Source organism: Thunnus thynnus, chromosome 4, assembly GCF_963924715.1.
Source record: "Thunnus thynnus chromosome 4, fThuThy2.1, whole genome shotgun sequence".
Classification (NCBI taxonomy): Eukaryota; Metazoa; Chordata; class Actinopteri; order Scombriformes; family Scombridae; genus Thunnus; species Thunnus thynnus.
Window position 1 is genome coordinate 14325018 of NC_089520.1, and position 13079 is coordinate 14338096.

General features: G+C 39.5%; 1 protein-coding gene across 4 annotated transcripts in view; it reads right to left on the reverse strand.

Moving 5' to 3' along the window:
• Window positions 1-639: 639 nt before the first annotated feature.
• The window catches only part of LOC137181262 (rho GTPase-activating protein 40), a 29180-nt gene continuing 16740 nt past the window's right edge, over window positions 640-13079 (reverse strand). For all 4 annotated transcript variants that reach the window (XM_067586835.1, XM_067586832.1, XM_067586834.1 and 1 more), the window contains 11 exons: window positions 12788-12936; window positions 11616-11781; window positions 10805-10896; window positions 10243-10320; window positions 8971-9130; window positions 7865-7947; window positions 6085-6291; window positions 5684-5827; window positions 5275-5426; window positions 4779-4834; window positions 640-4012 (listed from right to left, as the gene is read on the reverse strand). In XM_067586835.1, coding sequence (XP_067442936.1) covers window positions 3906-4012; window positions 4779-4834; window positions 5275-5426; window positions 5684-5827; window positions 6085-6291; window positions 7865-7947; window positions 8971-9130; window positions 10243-10320; window positions 10805-10896; window positions 11616-11781; window positions 12788-12936 — 1394 coding nt within the window. In that variant the 3' untranslated portion in view covers window positions 640-3905. The remainder of the gene's footprint in view (window positions 4013-4778; window positions 4835-5274; window positions 5427-5683; window positions 5828-6084; window positions 6292-7864; window positions 7948-8970; window positions 9131-10242; window positions 10321-10804; window positions 10897-11615; window positions 11782-12787; window positions 12937-13079) is intronic.

The window sequence follows — 13079 nt, forward strand, 5'->3', positions numbered from 1 at the left end:
GTTATTAAAATATATGAACTATATGAAGGATTTTATATCAAAAAGCTATAAATTAATTTTAGAAAATGATGCTGAAAATCACCAATCAATATTTCACAGATGTAGAAAAAATAACCATCATGACAGAAATCATTTTGTAAGAATCTCATTTGGGATTTAAACACTTAATTCACAACTATAATGAATTCCCCACATGCTGCATGTCTCAAATGTCTAAAAAGCGTAGCTCTAATTTTGTGAAATAAAAAAAAAAACAAAAACTGAACGTTATATGATTCATCAGTTTTGTTCCTTTTGTCTTTCAAATGCTCGTTCACCTTGAATAATCAAAGTTGATGAGGCAGTTAGTTGCAAATGGTTTTTTTCCAGGAACTGTGGCGATGATTAATCAAGGAACGGAGCAGCACTGGCCTCTCCACCCGCACACATTACGAGGTTAATCTCTCTATTGATTATAGCGGCAGAATGAACCAATACTTCACTACACATTTTCTCTATTTCCTTGTATGTGTGTATGTGTGTGTTTGCTTCTTTCCGTTGATACAACTGTAGATTTATATGAATGATGTTTGTTGATACCATCTTTTCTACCACACCCATTACCCCATATTGAAAAAATAAATCATGTTAAACACAATATTAGATTCACATTTATTGACAAAAAAAAAAAAAAAAAAATTCAAAAGTTGTTCTTTCTACAGCAAAACCTAAGGTATTTTCACAGGAGTATTAAAAACAATGACTTGTGTAAAGGGCATAAATATACATTCTGACGTCTGCGGACAGACGTCTAAAAAAAAATCTTCACCATGATAAAAGCTGGACGTTGTTTCAGTGATGAAGACGATAAAAGGTCCACAACCACACTTTGATCACAGCAGGAAACAAATGTCCCTGTAACTGGGGATCAGGACTCCCTGGGTAATTATAAAGATAACACTGTTTCAGAGATATCTTCTATATCTTTACCCCACATACACAAACACATTCACATATATACAAACACAGACAGAGTCCATAGAGAACATGTGTAAGTGTGAACTTGTGGCCTCCTGTTTTGGTGACTCCACATCATGTCCGTGTGTGTCATGTGTGTTTAGACAATATGTGTCCATGTGCACTGCTCCCCGGGTGTTTGGACTCACACTGCTCGCCCTCTGGGATGCCGCTTCAGAGGTGACCTAGTTCTCCTGATTGTCAGCAGAAGGCAGTTTCATCAGCTCGCTTTGTGCTGAGGCACTGAACTGTGCCTTGGACCCTGGGACAGGCCAATTGGACTTGTGTAATGAAGCTCATCACACACATGCACGCACACACACACAAGCACACACACACACAGATACACACACATGCGTACACGCTCCCGCTGCTGTCATCGTGTTCAGGGCAGCAGAAATTATAACAGCCATTTATTACCTTCTCCTTTATCAAAGAAATGTGATTCCTCGGTGCCGTTTCTGATGCGTTCGCCGCAGTGCCATTATGGTCCATTATGGGGAGGTGACAGAGATGGAGCAGAGGGTGTTGATAGATGTTGGCCGGCTGTCATTACTCCGTCTATCGAGGGGAGCGTGCGAGACACTTCCCACAAAATGGCCACGGAGCACCAACATGGCTCCGATGGCGAGGAGTAAATGATTCACATCTGACGATCGGTGCAAAACGTTAAACACATTCATTTGCTGCTCGTGTGCGTTCGGAACAGCTTTGAGTAGCAACACGATCACAACGAAACTGGACTACCGCAGTGATGTCACTGCCTCTTCACAGCAGAGTGTGTATGAATGAGCAATATTTACACATGACATTTATCTTACGTATTGTTTAGGAGGAACAGACATAAAGAGATCCTTCAAAAAAACAAAAAACAAAAAACACAACTGAGCATGAAGAAATATGTACAAGAACACAGCAAATTCCCACACTGAGTATGGGCGACTTATTATGAGACACTGTTACACTGAGCGCAACAAATCCACATTATCCTACAGTCTCTCTAGCCTACAGAATACTCATCAAACACAGAAGCAACAACGGTGTCACATTCATATAAATAATAGTCCCAGTTTACCCCAAGAGTCACTTCAGCACTTTCGGTTCCATTCATGTTTAAAAATGAGAACTGAAGACCAGCTTCACTGTCTGACCTTAACAACTCCCTTTAGAGGTACGACAACTGTCCTTGAGGTTGTGACACCAAATCCCCTGGTGTCCAATAATAAAAAAAAAAAAAAAGTCTCTTTGTGCACGGTCCTGTACAGGTTAGGGGTCCTTGGAAGTTCATGGATTTTTATAAGGCCCAGGAGATCGCAGGGTTTCACAGATAAGATGATAATCAGTTGATCAGGGTCTCTTTCCCTCTTTGAATGGCACAGATGAAGAAAAGAGCCGAAGCAGAGAAATCCTTTGTTTACTTTGTGATCAAAATGTCTGAGCTGCTTAATGGCCGATAGAGGGAACAAGCAGACGAGCAGGAGAGAGAAAAAGCGACTGAGGAGGATCAGTTAGCTGATTAATTGATTGATCAGTCAGTAACTGTATGTTTAAAGAGAGCTGATGTCTCCAGGTAAGCTTCTGTTCCACTAGCTTTGGATTTTCAATGTATTTTCCCCTGTTGCTCTTTTTTATTATCAGTATTCTTTAAAAAAACAACATGATACAAGGATTTTCTGTCCATATTCTAAGCTAAACGAATATCTTCTACCGTCAGTATGTTAACATGTGCTTAAATAACTGAGTTACAGTTGACCTTCTCCAGTAAATTGATTTCTTAAACCTCATGTAAACAAGAACCCTGGTTGCCATACTCGGGGTAGGTGATTACATCTTTTGATTTCTTCAGGAGAACGCTTGATTTCTCTGCCATATATTCTGGTGACTGTGTTTCTACTTGTCCTTTTACACGCGCATAACAAAGGCTTCAGACATGGAAAGTGACAGTAGAGTGGGCGGATGAAAGCAGAGATAATTACACAGAGGGATGTGTTCTAGTATTTACAATTATTCCATCTAAAGTCAAACTGATTTGCATTCAGCAGCTACAGCTCCCGTAAGTCTATCTACACTATCAGAACCTCTGCGGCTGCAGTTGTTGAATGTTAAAATAGTTGTTGGAAAAACAATTTCTGGAGATTTAAGCTGAAAATAAATGGACCTTCTGGTGATTGCAGCTGCCTCCAAGGTCAAGAATGAGTTTTCAAATTCAAAATAATTGTTTTCTTGCATAAAATAAGAAAGCGTCCAAAGGAGTAGATACCAATTCAGCTTAAAATATGGACAGAAAAACCCCAGTATCATATTTCAAATTTTAGGGAAAATACATCCCAGTCTGGCTGAGTTATGTGGAGCAGAGGCCAGCCCGGGAAGGGGGGGCGGCTCTCCATAGCCAGAGGTGCTCTGCATCCCCATCTGCTCGCTCATGGTTGGAGATGATCGCTCAAGAGAAACTATGGCGAAACAAACTGCCCGGCCGCTCGCTCTCGCCTCTCTTTTCTATGCGGCAGGTTCTCTGTCGGAAGTAATGAGTCACGTCAGCAGCTTTGCTTGCAGCATCGCCGCCCTGCAGTAACGCAGGAGAGAAATGATGGAGAAAAAGTAAAAAAAAAAAAAAAAGGAGAGAAAGGGATGGACAGAGACAGAAAGAGGAAGGTAGAGGGGAAGAGGATGAGGGCAACGTGCGTTCATCTGATCATAGATTGTTTTTAGATTCTGCTCCTGGCAGATCTGTTTCTGCTTCCTCCATCTGTCCATCTGTCTCCTTCTCCTTGTTGCTCTGAGGATGAAAAAGACAAGGAAGACAGTGCTGTGTGGATTTTTTTTTTTTTTTAGGGTCTGCCTTTGCCCTTCCTCAACGACCTGTTTCCAGATCTGTCCGTCCATCCATCCATCCTTCCACACCCTTCATGTCACAGCCCTCTGCCACCGTTGGGTTTCAGCTTGATGACCCACTCTCCTCCAGAGTTGCTGTTGTACAAATCCAGAAGGTGTGTGTCTGGATCCAGGCAGTGCTCACCTGCAGAAAACACACACAGACACACTTAGATTTTTAAGAATCTAAATTTAGGATTCATTTTATGAATTAATCAGGACTGCGACTAACATTTACTTTCATTATCGATTCACCTGCAGTTTATTGTCACAATTAATCAGTTTGGCCTATTAAATATCAGAAAATAGTGAAACGTCCATCTCAGTTTTCCTGAGTTCAAATTGATGTCTTCAAATGTCTTGTTTTGTGTGACCAACAGTCCAAATCCCAAAAATATTCACGTCACAATTACATAAAACAGAGAAAATCAGCAAACGTTCACAAGTGAGAATCTATAACTAGGAGTTTGGGGCATTTTTGCTTGAAAAATTAATGAATTGACTATCGAAATAGTTGCCAGTTATTTTTCTGTTGATCAACTGTTCGATTAATCGATTAATTGTTTAAGCTCTAGAATCAATTCAGGACTTGTGTTTATATCAATGCATATGTATAAGTCAGTAGTAACATGCAGGTTCAGAAGTTTTCCATCACAAAGTTGAACTGACCGAACAAGTTTTGTAGTCAACTCTTACTGTTCAGCTTGTCAGGTCTCCTGTGAGAGCACAGACATGTGTGTAATAAGCATTTGTCTGCTCTGATAACTGCAGATGCACTGCTCGTGTCTCTTCGGTGCTTGCATACTTCATTACATAAGACCTTGCTTCCCTCATCAGCTCAGTGAGCATAAAGACATGCAAATGTAAGCGCTGCTCTGATCAGAGAAAATGGTGCAGCCACTTTCACTTACCGATATTCCCTCCCACCTCGTACAGGGCACATTCTGGGAAGGCTACAGAGCCATTTCTGTCAAAAGACATATAAAACCGATGCATTATATTCTGCTTTCCATAAAGGTCAATAAAGCACATAATGTCTCATTCTTAAAGGAAATATTGTGACAAGAATGACACCATTGCTTGAAAAGAAGTGTAAACTTACAGTAACTACTTGGTGACAAAACTTAAGTTATCATTATATTGTATCTTTGGAAATCTAAGCTGATATTGTTTATGAGTAACAACAGATAAATGTTTTGTTAAATATTGTTAATGTGTGAAAAATCTACTGGAAGCCAGATTCAAACCAGTCCTGATTTGATTTATATTTCTGAGCCTCTGCTCTCAGTTATAGAAACAGAGTGCAATGAATTAATTACTGGCTAAATACAAAAAGTGCACACAGCATTAAGATGAGTAGGAGGCCGAGGTTAGTATGTGGTCATTAAGCTCTGTGCAGCGCTGTACCTTCGCATTTTGCCCTTTCCGTTGTCTGGGCTGCGGATGAATTGGCGGTGAAACTGGGCGAGCAGGTCTGAGGCTCGGGAGTTTACGTTGAGCTGGAACTCCATGGTGCTGCTCATCAGATCTCCGACATGGATCTTCACTGTACGGCACGGCTGCAGGGCGCAGACATATATAAAGAAGATTCATTATCATAAAAACTTTGGATTTGACTGCAGTGAGACAATTAAGTTTCCCCACAATAGACCCTGTTAAATCTTTTCAGTGATATATTAACATTACATTACATTTGTTGTATTAAATGATGGCTGTAATTATCAATCCTGTATATTTTAATGGTTCCAAAATCTGACATTTGCTTTTTCCCTGGTGGACAGAAAGCAGAGTGTATGAAGCAGCTAAACCAGCTGACCTCTGAGGTGTTTTTATCAGGTTTTTCCCGGCTGTCCGTGTGGATCTTCCTCAGCAGGTTCTTGATGCGGCGATCGTAGAACTGGTAACGACGGTTACTGTTCTCGTTCAGCTTACGGACCTGGCTCATGAGGAAATTAGGGATCTGAAGAGAAAAGGAAAATGTAGCAATATTTTTAATCTGTATTTTTGTGCAAAGAAATATGATGAATTAAATAGTTGTGACTAACATCTCATTTCAAAGTCAGTTTTTGGGTGAGTAATGCACATTTAGTAAACTAAGAAAACAATTTTAAGACTTAATATCAGTACATGTAGAAAACTTATAGTATAATGGCTTCTAAATCATTCAACAATTGTATTTAATATTTTGTTAAATCAACAATCCTCTCCATCACCTACCGTCCAGAGCAGGTCCTGGTAGCGTATGAGGAGTCTCATAACATCAGCTGCCTTCTCCGCCTGTCCTTTCTCTGCTCCCTCAGTCAGTCTGCTGGGAACGGCCTTGTGGAGGAAGAGGTTGGGAGCCATGATGGTTGCTACGGCCCACAGGTTCATCCTGTTCCTCTTCTCTCTGGAAACCACCTTACTGAGGAACTCAAGGAGGGCCTGAGGGACACACAGGTGGAGACACACATACAGATATGTGAAATCAAATGCATTTTGACTCCTTTTGGAATTTATTTTTTATCAAATTGGATGCAGAATGGAGGTTGAGCTTTCACAGTTGTACAGAGTTGAACGACTCTCTTTTACTTTCAGCTGAACAACGTGCAAATGTCTGCACACAGTTTGTTTGAGGGGCCACTTATACTGAAGCACAAAATGGAGTAAAGTGAATTATCACAGTGACTGAATCATCTGTAACACACCTCCACTGAGAAGCATGTTAATGCACAGTAAGTTTCAGCTGCCTCCACTGGAGTCAAAGTAATTAGTTCAGGTGGGTTTTATGCTTCTGGATGCTGTAAGCAGAGCTGAGCTGACTGCACACTTGTGTCGGTCAAAGTGATTCATGGTTAATGCAAGCCGTTATATAACAGAGCAGAGTGTTTAAAATGTGGATTAAGAGCAGAACAATATAGTAATGCATTATGAAACAGCGCTTTGGTCTGTTCTGTTTCATGGGGGTGTAAAATGGGATGAATTTTAGACAACCACAAGAAGAGCATGTAGGACTGAGGTGAAAAATTCTTATCATGGCTCTACCTCAGAGGTTGTCTTACAAAGCCCAATTTTACACCTCTGCCATCAATCACGAATCATGTGAAAATCGTACAGTGTTTTTACACTTTATAAAAGTAACTACTTTCCAATTTTCCAAAAATGTTCTGCCATGTTCTCAACTATACAGATAAAACAAGAACTACAGTAAGATTCACAAAAGAAACTGGATCACTGCCAGTAAAACAAAGGTTTTTTATATGACTAAAGCTGGTTTCTCCAGTAGAAACCTGGTTGTGATTAAAAAAAAAAAAAAAAAAATTGAGATTTTGGAGACTATGCTTATTTGCTTTCTGGCAGAGAATTAGATGAGAAGATTGATACCACTCTCATATCTGTACAAAGCTGGAGTCAGCAGCCAGTTAGCTTAGCTTAGCATAGAGACTGGAAAATCTGCCTACAAGCACCCTTAACGCTCACTAATTAACATATTATATCTTTTTTTAATTTAATCGTTTAGTCTGTACACAAACTGAAGCGTAAAATGTGCTGTTTTACAGGGGGTGGGTGGATATGTGGGGCACTATTTCTTGGCTGGGAGCAGTTGCCTGGCAACCAGTGGATCATCCAAGAACTTAGTGGAAGTGGCGGTAGCCTTATGTTTACTGTACATGTATGAGAGCGCTATCAATGTTCTCTCTTTCCACCAGAAAGCAAAAAAAGTGTATTTTCCAAAATGTTGAACTGTTCCTTTAACTGGTTTTAATGTAAAAATGATGTTGACAATTCAACAATTAAGCTACAAAACAAAAACATCTGATTACTTAAGTGCATAAAAACATCAAAACATCAGTATCAAATCTGCTAAAATGAAACTTGAATGTCTGTCTCAGAGCGTCATGGACTATTTCTGTCTTCACTTCATGACATGCATTATTCATTATTGTTGTGGAATGTATGTGTGTGTGTGTGTGTTTGTGTGTGTGTGTGTGTGTGTGTGTGTGTGTTTGGTCTCTACCTTCAGTGTGCTCCTGTTGGGCTCAGGCAGTAGCAGGATGAGCAGGTTCAACATGTGGAGTTTCTGTTTCAGCTCTGTGATGTCTAGAGGAGGGAGGGAACCAAGGTAAGACAGGTTGAACACACACACACACACACACACACACACACACACATGCTCACACTCTTCATTTCCTCTGTGTTTGGCTAAGAATAATGGGATGTCTAGAGATTAATGGCATTGTGACAGGTGGCCATTAGGTTTGTTAGCTTATGTCTCTGTGGTCACGTCGTTCATCACTTTGCTGATTCTCCTCACCAACCACAGATCAGTGAGTCATCAATCAGATTATATTAATATCAATACATTTTTTATTAAGGTGAAACTAGTATGAAAACAGCTGATCTTTCACACTTCTCTGTCACTGAGCATGTATTTGCGGCACAGCAGCGACGCCTCTTTAAAGGCTATCAACTTGTTCATCTTAATGTTGATTTCTCAGTCGGAGCAGAAAAGATAAGCGTCACACAGTGCTGTCATCAGGGTAAAGAGACTTTAGGTAATTATGATGTGAACCCTGCTGAGCTGTCTGGAAAAGTGGGCAGTAGATTGTTGAAGACGTGTAGAGGAAGAAAAGGGGAAATGTTGTGTGCCTGATTTATACGGGAATTATCTTAAACTTGACCAGATATAAGACACTTGGAGATGATCTAATACATCATGAATACATCACAATCACTCACTTCAACAGCACTAACTATAAAGGAGCAGTGTAACACTGTTCTGAAACTGAAAGGTCTCAGGTTTCATACCAGCAGCAGACATGTGTCATGTCTCTCTACATATTAGCCTCACCCAAAATACTTTACCTATAATGTGTGTGTAAATGTGACATAACCCTGTTTGCACATTCTGTTCAATGCTTACTCAATATTCATCTAATAAGATTAAAAATTGTGTGTACTTTGCATAATAACAACACAACAATCCTGATATAAATATTTCATTTGGAAATTGGGATCTTTTAATTTGCTACAGCTGCTGGTGTCATCTTCATCACATGTTAAAAGCTGAAAGTAAAACCAATTGTTACGTAGTGTATTCATGTCAGGTCTGTGTCCACTGACCTCTGACGGCGCTGAAGGTGTTGAGGTACTCGGCGGTGAGCAGAGGAGCAGGAAGCTCCCGGATGAACTTCTTGAGCAGTGCGGCAGCATCGTTTGGACTCACCTCATCCCAGCTGACCTGCCCTGAGTAGAAGTTGGACTCTAAGTTCTGCTGTAACAGCTGAGGAAAGAGAACAAATAGAGATGTTCAGAACAGTTAATTTAACACTTTTCTGTTATTTTATTACAGTGTCACTAATACTGTAAAGGTCTGTTCTTATGAACACAGACGCAGTTGTTTGGGCGGACTGTGACTGATCATGAAGATCAGTCATGAATGATGAATTATGGCTTTAGTGAGTTTATACATTACACACAAAGTTTTCAGTGCTCGTAAATGTTACATTTTCTGTATCCACAAGTCTTGATGAGGAGAGCCGTTGAGCTGACGTGTCTCCGGAGCTGCTATTTGAAACTCATTATTACTAAATGAACTCTTCATGACTGTGGACCTTCAAATACAGGTATACTGGATACTTGCATTGTTTACTGTGTCCATTTGTGTATCTAAAAGCAGGAAGACAGTATGTTGGGCTCTGCTAACAAGATAAATATATCAGTAATATAAAATATATCAATACACTGATTGTCGAGCTTTTATTCAAATGTGTAAAATTTACAAACATTTTAATGGTGTTTATATTTTAATTTTGTAAAAAAATAGTTTGGGGAACTAGAAATACTATTATAGTAGTATATCACCTTAAAGTAAAGAATAAAAAAAATCAGTGTCAAAATATGAAGTTCAATTCATTTTTCATGAATGAACACTGTTGTCAAATCCATAATCAATTAGCAAGTATTTGATTGATATTTCCTAGTAAGTCCTATAAGTTCTTCTCCCTCATCAGCGCTAAATGGCGCCCTCTTCTGGCGGCTTTGATTTAATTGATTCACCAGCTACTGTACATGTAAGGAATTAAATACAGTATTATAAAGGGTGTCTGGCAGCAGCAGCTGAAAAAAAACATTATTGATTTAGTCTCATAAGACCTTGTTTTTCTAAATGTCAGCTGTAGTTAAACTCAAGCTGGTTGAGTTTCCTCACGGCTGTTCAAGCATTTCTGACATTTTACAGTGTGAATATTTTGGCTGCACTTTTGGTCAGGACACTTTTTTTTCTCTTGAGACAGCAGACACAGAGGATAAAGACAAAATTGAAAATGAAACACAATAATTTGGTGCTATGTCAGCATTGTGTCACTGAAATAGTTGTGGATCTAGACGCCGCACCTTGATTCTGGACTGAGACCCTGGAACCCGCAGGATCCCCTCTGAATCCACTCCTTTCTTCTCCAAAAATGTCAACAACTGCAGAGACAGAGAGAGAGAGAAAGGAGAGAGAGACATTAGCAAAGAGTCGGGCCTCGGTAGATAAGCATCTCTTGCTCACCTCTGCTGGTTATTCTCAGTAACTGCTGCGGCATACAGGGTGTGGTCAAAGCATTTCACACACAGAGGACATTGAGGTTGTTTTATGAGCTCTATCTGAAGATGTGGTTTGTAGATTTAACAGATGCGATAAAATGTGCTGAACACATGTTGTGCAAAATGTGATCAAAGATGCAAATTGTCATCTTGTGACAGACCTGCAGTGAATAGCAGCTAGAACACATTTTAGGCACTTTCAAAAACTCAAATGAGTGTAGGAACAGATAGTACAGACAGCATATGAAGCCATGTTGTTCATTTAAATAGGTTTTCTATTATCTTCCTCACACACTTCATTTATCATATCAGTAATGGTGAAGGGTCTGTTAAGGTCATTTTTACACAAAAAGATGAGGGTTCTCACCGACTGCAGGAAGAGAGGAGTCATGGTGTTGGGCCTCACTTTCTGATCGTTCTCCAGCAATGCAGCCAGCGGCACCCCGAAGAGCGTGCTCTCTGTGAAAGACCAGCGTGTCATTTAGTTGTCTATCTTTCTCTGCTTCACATTAACATTGAGCCAAAACAGGATGAGGCAGACATTCTCATATATTGTGTGTGTGTGTGTGTGTGTGTGTGTGTGTGTTTGTGCCTGCATGCATATTTACATGTCATTGTTAGCGTATCTGTGTGTTTACGAGCATGCTAACATACGGTAATTGCAGTGTGTCAAACTTTGGCTGTTAATCAAAAATGCAAAGATGAATTATGACTGATTCATTTAGTGCTTTAAGAATGAGTCATCCTTGTTTGTTCTAGTTTTCAGTGCTATCTTTTTTTTACAGAATCATGTACTATGTAAAGGATTTTGTAAAGACACAAGAGCACATTAAGATTTAAAACATGTTCACTCATTTTGTAAGTCCTCATAAAATTAACAAATCACATAAGAGTCTTAAAGAAAAAAATGAGGAAAAAACTAAATTTGGACCTGTTAACTGTTCACGTGGGAAAGAAACAGTTTGTGTTTAGTCAACGAGTCAGGTATCTGTTTGAGCCATTGTTTTGCTCTGATTTGATTGGCTCACAGTCAGAGGCAAAGTATGAGAACAGACAAAAAGTAAACAATGCTAATAGTTAAAATGTCATCGTCTACAAAAAAACTAGCCATCTTCAGTATTTGTTTGTCTTTCCTCTCAGTGCATGCCACTTACAGTAGCACGTAGGTGCTGCCATACCTGGGATTTTCCTCTTGCCGGTTTTGTGCCTTTTGACCTCTAGCTCTAAGAGGTCGCACAGCGCCGTCATGTCGATGAGAGCCAGCTGACGCACCTTCTTCATGTCAGTGTGGGAGAGATCTTGGATACGAGTCACTCCTAGACGGCACTTGGGGCAGATCACCCGCTGAGAAGGTGAGAGTGGAGGGAAGGAAAAGAGGAGAGGAGGGATTAGAGTTGAGAGTTAGACAGTAGAGGTGAAGAGGGAGAGAAAGAGGAACACATTCAGCAAAAAAAAATAGAAGAGCAAGAGAAATACTGTTGTGTCTTTAAGTAAACATAAACATTTCAAACTCACTAATTCTTCTTTTGGCCTGAAGCAATTCAATTCATTCACAAAAATAAATCTGCTGGACTCTGTTACATAACAATTCTTCTTTTGTTCTGGGATAATTCCTTCATTCCTTTATTCTGCTAAATCTTGTTACGTATCTAACCAACAGTGAAAAACTGATTAACAATTGCCTTACAATAATATTTGTGTGTGACAATGTGTATTAACAGCTTTACATTAACTTCTAAACTCGAACCCAGTCTGACTCAAAACGCAAAATATTTTGGTCCAAACAGAGACAGAAATGTACAATGATTTCTGGTACCAACTTAATTTTTCCCTGATCTGTTGCCACTAATTGTATTTTTCGGTTTCGGTTTTCGGTTTCAATACTTAAATTGAACACAATCCGATCACAATCAACAAGAGATGCACTTCTAACTGCCTGCAGACAAAGTTAAAGTGTTATAACTACTTTTAGCAAAATATACATGAGAGGGTTGAAAATTTAACATAAATGTCATGTTAAACCCCTCATATTGTATATTCGTCTTACAAATTACATCTAAATTGTGTATTTTAAGTCTATAAAGGCCTTGAGTTAAACAGAGACCTTTAAAATTCTCACCCTGTCAATTGCTAAACTATTAATAGGAGTGCTTGTTAATCATGTACGTAAGTATCTGGACTTTCTAAAGAACAATGTGATTCTTTTTAAATCTACAAATAGATTTTGGATTTAGACATGTCAGTATTTTCTTTTTTCATAACTTCACTGGAACATTTACAAAAGTTCCCCTAAAATTCCCCATTTGAAATAGCGTCTTATAACTTCCTCAGTTTTCCTGAAGGTGCTTACTGGCAGGGTGCCGTCCTCTTTCCTGCGTTGGCTGTTGTTCTGCGGCAGTTTGGCCTGTTTGAGGAAGATGACAGCCTGTTCACAGTAAGCCACATCGGTGATGAAGAATTCCTCTTTAGGAGCACCTCGCTGATGCTCTGGTGTCACAGCTGATTGAAAAACACATTCATAGATACGCACACAAACACACATACACCAAACTGTTAGTTCATTTAAGGAAGTTCACTGGAAAAATGCATCTCATAAAAGAAATTTGAATTTGCACGCCATGAGCGACGGGAAGGAAGACAAG